The sequence below is a fragment of the Myotis lucifugus genome, unplaced genomic scaffold (genome assembly GCF_000147115.1).
Source record: "Myotis lucifugus unplaced genomic scaffold, Myoluc2.0 scaffold_999, whole genome shotgun sequence".
NCBI classification, from domain to species: domain Eukaryota; kingdom Metazoa; phylum Chordata; class Mammalia; order Chiroptera; family Vespertilionidae; genus Myotis; species Myotis lucifugus.
The window spans coordinates 1-3,899 of NW_005872047.1; the positions used below are offsets into that span (position 1 = coordinate 1).

Genomic DNA, 3,899 nt, shown 5'->3' on the forward strand with positions numbered 1-3,899 from the left:
GTCCACAGCAAATAGGTCCTGAGCAGAAAGGAGCCACGTGTGGCCTCATGTCCCAGGCCCTGTGGGTCCCGCCCCCCCTTCGCCCCCCCCTCAGGGAGCCTGAGCCAGGCCAGGGCTGTGAGCAAGTGTGACGGCTACTCAGGACAGGAGGGAGCGGCCTGAGGGACTGAGTTCAAATCCTAGCCCGTCACAACGTGCGAGTGACCCTGGGCAGTGTGAGGGCTGCCTTTGAGCCAGAATGCGGACCACATGGCATCACACCCAACAGGGGCCTGTCACACCCCCTGGGAGAGGCCTCTGCCCCCCTATCACTCCCCTTACAGGGTGTAGGGCCCCCCAGTGCCAGCCCCCTCATCCCAAGCCGGCGATGCCTGGGGGAGGGGTGCAGCTGTGTCGCGGAGGATGAAGGCCAGGGAAGCTGTCGTGGCCGCTACAGGGCACCACGACCAAGGACGGCACCGGGGCCACCAGGGCAGCCAGAGCCCCAAGGACAAGTGGAGCCAGGACGGGCCGGCAGGGCGTTAGGGGCGAGGCCTGGTGGCCGGTACTGCAGCCAGCGGTGGGTGAGCAGACGCGGGGCCCTAGGCCCAGGGGCCCGGGGGTGGGTCATGGCCGCCTCTCAGCACAGTCAGGGCCCCTCACCTGCTGGCTGCGCTGAGCAGAGTCAAAAACCACTCGCTGGCTGTCCGCGGACCAGCACCCCAGCGGCAGGTGGCTGCAGTAGATGCCAGAGAAGCTCTCTGCGGAGACAGGCGCAGGGGCTGCGTCCAGGCGTGCGGGGTGTGTGTGCGGGGTGTGCGTGCGGGGGCGGGAGGGTCAGGCTGGCTGCTGGGGAGCACCCCTGACGCAGGAGGGCAGGGAGCATTGGGGGGCAGGGTGGAGGGCAGGGTCTCTCGAAGGCCCAAGAAAGGCAGAGCTCAGGGGGCTTCTGGGAACGCCGGGCGCTCCGAGGAAAATGCCCGCTTTCTCCGGCGACCTGCTTCTTCCGGCGCCAGGTGAGCAGGGGCCTGGCACAGGGGGCGGAGGAACCCGCTCTTTTAAAAATGTTACTGATCTCAGAGAGGAAGGGAGAGGGAGAGAGGCATCAGGATGGGAGAGAAGCATGGAACGGCTCCTGCACGCCCCCCACTGGGGATGGAGCCCACAACCTGGGCCTGTGCCCCGACCGGGACTCAAACCGGGACCTCCTGGTTCATGGGTGGACGCTCAACCCGAGCCCCGCCGGCCGGGCAGTCCTGCTCTTTATCGTCATCACTCATTTAACCCTCACGTGATCAATGCCACAGGGAAGGCAGGGTGACCGCCCTCCACGGACGGAGACAGGGAGGTCAGGGCACTGGCTAAGGTGCAGGCACCAGCTGCGTCCCTGCAGCCAGAGGGGAGGAAAGGCGCCCTTGCCCACTGGGTGCCCGGACTGACCGGCGGCCTGAGAAGACGCTCACCGCTCATGTCCTGGGGTACTGGGACTGTGACCGAGCCTGTCGGCCCAGAGCACCCGCCCAGGCGCCTGCTGATCGAGGGCTGGGGCGGGGCGGGGGCGGGGGTGGGACAAGGCGGCCCCAGGGCAGGTTCTGGGAGCCCGGAAGGAGCAGCGGCTCCAGGCAGCTGCTGGGAAACCCGGAGAAATCTCACTGGGAGCTGCGGCCGGGCACGCCATCCCCCCCTCCGCCCCCCCAGTGTGACTGCTCGGACCCTTCCCGTGGCGCTGGCCCTGCTCCCCGTGGAGGCTGCACGTGGGCCGGCCCCGCAGGGGTGGCGGACGCAGGAAAACGCCGCGGGCTCCGCCGACCCCCAGCCACACGCCCCTTACCTCCCAGCTGCCGCGGCACCACGTCCACCACCACCGCGGTGACCCTGGTGTACCAGTCGTACTGCAAGGGGACACACGGTTAGGCCGCGGGACTGGCGGTGCCCCCGGGCACGGAGCTCAGCGCCAGGCCTCTCTGGGGTGACCCTGGGAAAGGGGGGGGGCCCGGGAGGAGCTCTGTGCCTCCTTCCTGGTGCGCTGGGCCACGGTCTGGAGGGGCCTGACTCCCACTCTCTCCAGGGCCCAGAGCTCTTCTTGGGCAAGAGCCTCGTAACGCAGCCCCTCGCAGAGCCTGCCACGTGCCACTGGCAAAGGTCGGGCTCCTGCACCGGAGCTCGCTCTCCTCGCTCTCCAGGCCCGAGTCTCCACCGCGCACAGCCCTCCGGTGCCCTCCGTCCAGTGGCACTGGCAGCCCCAGCCTGGGGCCCTGCCTCAGAGGACGGGCAGGACTCACCCACCCCTCCACCCGGGACAGGAGGCCCACGAGGGGCCGTGGGGAGGCGAGGCTGGACTTCAGCGCCTCCCCCATCCCATCCCCTTGCACACGGCCCGCCCACCCCCAGCTCACCAGGCACAGTTGGCTACACTGATGGTGGGGGACCAGCGACGGGTACTGCAGGTAGACGATGCGGCACTGGTCTGGACTCAGCCGGGGAGAGGAGACAGCCAGGGAGCCATCTGACAAGAGCTCTGGGCCAGACGGAAGCGGGAGCGTCATGCGGGCGGGCCGGGCCGGGCCGGGCGGGTCGGTACAACTCAGGGGCCCCGCACTTACCACACTTCCCCCCTGTGAGGTCCACGTAGTACAGGGCTGACCTGAAACCAGCAGAGACACTCGGCATCAGGGCCGGCCTGCGCCCCAGCCCCTCCCTGCCCTGCCCCCCGCCTCACCTGCGGTTGGTGCAGAAGCGGACGCCCAGCCGGAAGGGCTCGTGCTGCCATCCCACGAACACCACGCCCGTGTCTCCTGGGGCCCAGAAGGCCTGTGGGCAAGACCCCAGGGCAGGGTGAGCAGGGGCATCTCAGGCAGGGCCCTGCCCCAGAAGCTGAGGGCGGCGGCGGGCTCACCTGTCCGGGGGACACGCTCTCAGGGACGCCCTCGAGCACAGAGATGTTGCCGCTCTCCACGTCGAGCACGCAGAGCACCGGGGTGCTTTTGGAAGCCATGCTTTCTCCCCAGTCTTCATAGAACACAAACTGGTCCCCCTGAGAACACGAGACACTCAGCGCCCCCCTGCCATGCCAGGGCCAGCCCTGCCCCGGAAGCCAGTGCCTCCCAGTTCTGCCAGGTGCAGGGCGGGCAGGGCGCGCACGGAGCCCAGGGCTGCCCCGAGGGCCTCCCGGACTGGCCGCGGCCCCGAGCACCTTGATGGCCTGGTCTGGCTTCTTGGGCTCGGCCACGTCGTCATCACTGACGTCCAGGGCTTTGGTCTGAAAGAAGGACTCGGTCTTGGGGCGCTTCTTCTCTGCCACATACAACAGGTGTGTCTCCGAGTGCGACCAGGACAGGCAGCCAAAGCAGTCTGGGCGAGAGGGCCAGTCAGGGGAGCCCCGGGCGGCGGCCGCCCCTCTGCCCACCCCGCCTGTCGCCGCCAGCGCCTCACCGTCCTCGTACACTGGCCCGTGTTTCTCCAGCGCCGACAGGTTGAAGCTCTTGAGCTTCCGGTTCTTCTCCCAGACCTGGGGACATCGGGCATCAGGCTGCCTGCGCCCCAGCAGAGCCCCACTGCCCACTTTCGGGTGCAGCTCCTGCTCTGGATGCCTGACGCCTGGCTGCAGGAACACTGTGACATCCTGGTACCGGTGACTTACGTCATGTGTTTCCCAAGCCCTCTGCGTTCTCGCCTGATGCGCACCGCATGCTACTTCGGCGTACAAGAATCTGGTCTCTCAGGTGAGGAGCTGACTAGATGATCAGATGATCCCTTCAAGTTCGAAAATTCTCAGCCAGTGCGGAAGGTTGGGACAAGAATGCATATACTGTTTCACTGGGAAGGGTTGTCATGGGCCTTTGTTTTGGTTTGGTTTGTAAACTTGCAGTTACTCTAGCACCCCGGTGATGAGGCCAGGTACATTGAACCTAACTATTTTA

General features: G+C 67.1%; 1 protein-coding gene across 1 annotated transcript in view; it reads right to left on the reverse strand.

Annotated features, from left to right (window-relative positions):
- Positions 1-6: 6 nt before the first annotated feature.
- The window catches only part of APEH (acylaminoacyl-peptide hydrolase), a gene marked incomplete at its 3' end in the record, with an annotated part of 11,889 nt that continues 7,996 nt past the window's right edge, over positions 7-3,899 (reverse strand). Inside the window, exons 3-11 of the mRNA XM_006107069.1 lie at positions 3,412-3,601; positions 3,173-3,330; positions 2,876-3,013; positions 2,699-2,790; positions 2,583-2,623; positions 2,376-2,497; positions 1,811-1,871; positions 643-740; positions 7-18 (exon numbers count right to left, since the gene is read on the reverse strand). Coding sequence (XP_006107131.1) covers positions 7-18; positions 643-740; positions 1,811-1,871; positions 2,376-2,497; positions 2,583-2,623; positions 2,699-2,790; positions 2,876-3,013; positions 3,173-3,330; positions 3,412-3,601 — 912 coding nt within the window. The remainder of the gene's footprint in view (positions 19-642; positions 741-1,810; positions 1,872-2,375; positions 2,498-2,582; positions 2,624-2,698; positions 2,791-2,875; positions 3,014-3,172; positions 3,331-3,411; positions 3,602-3,899) is intronic.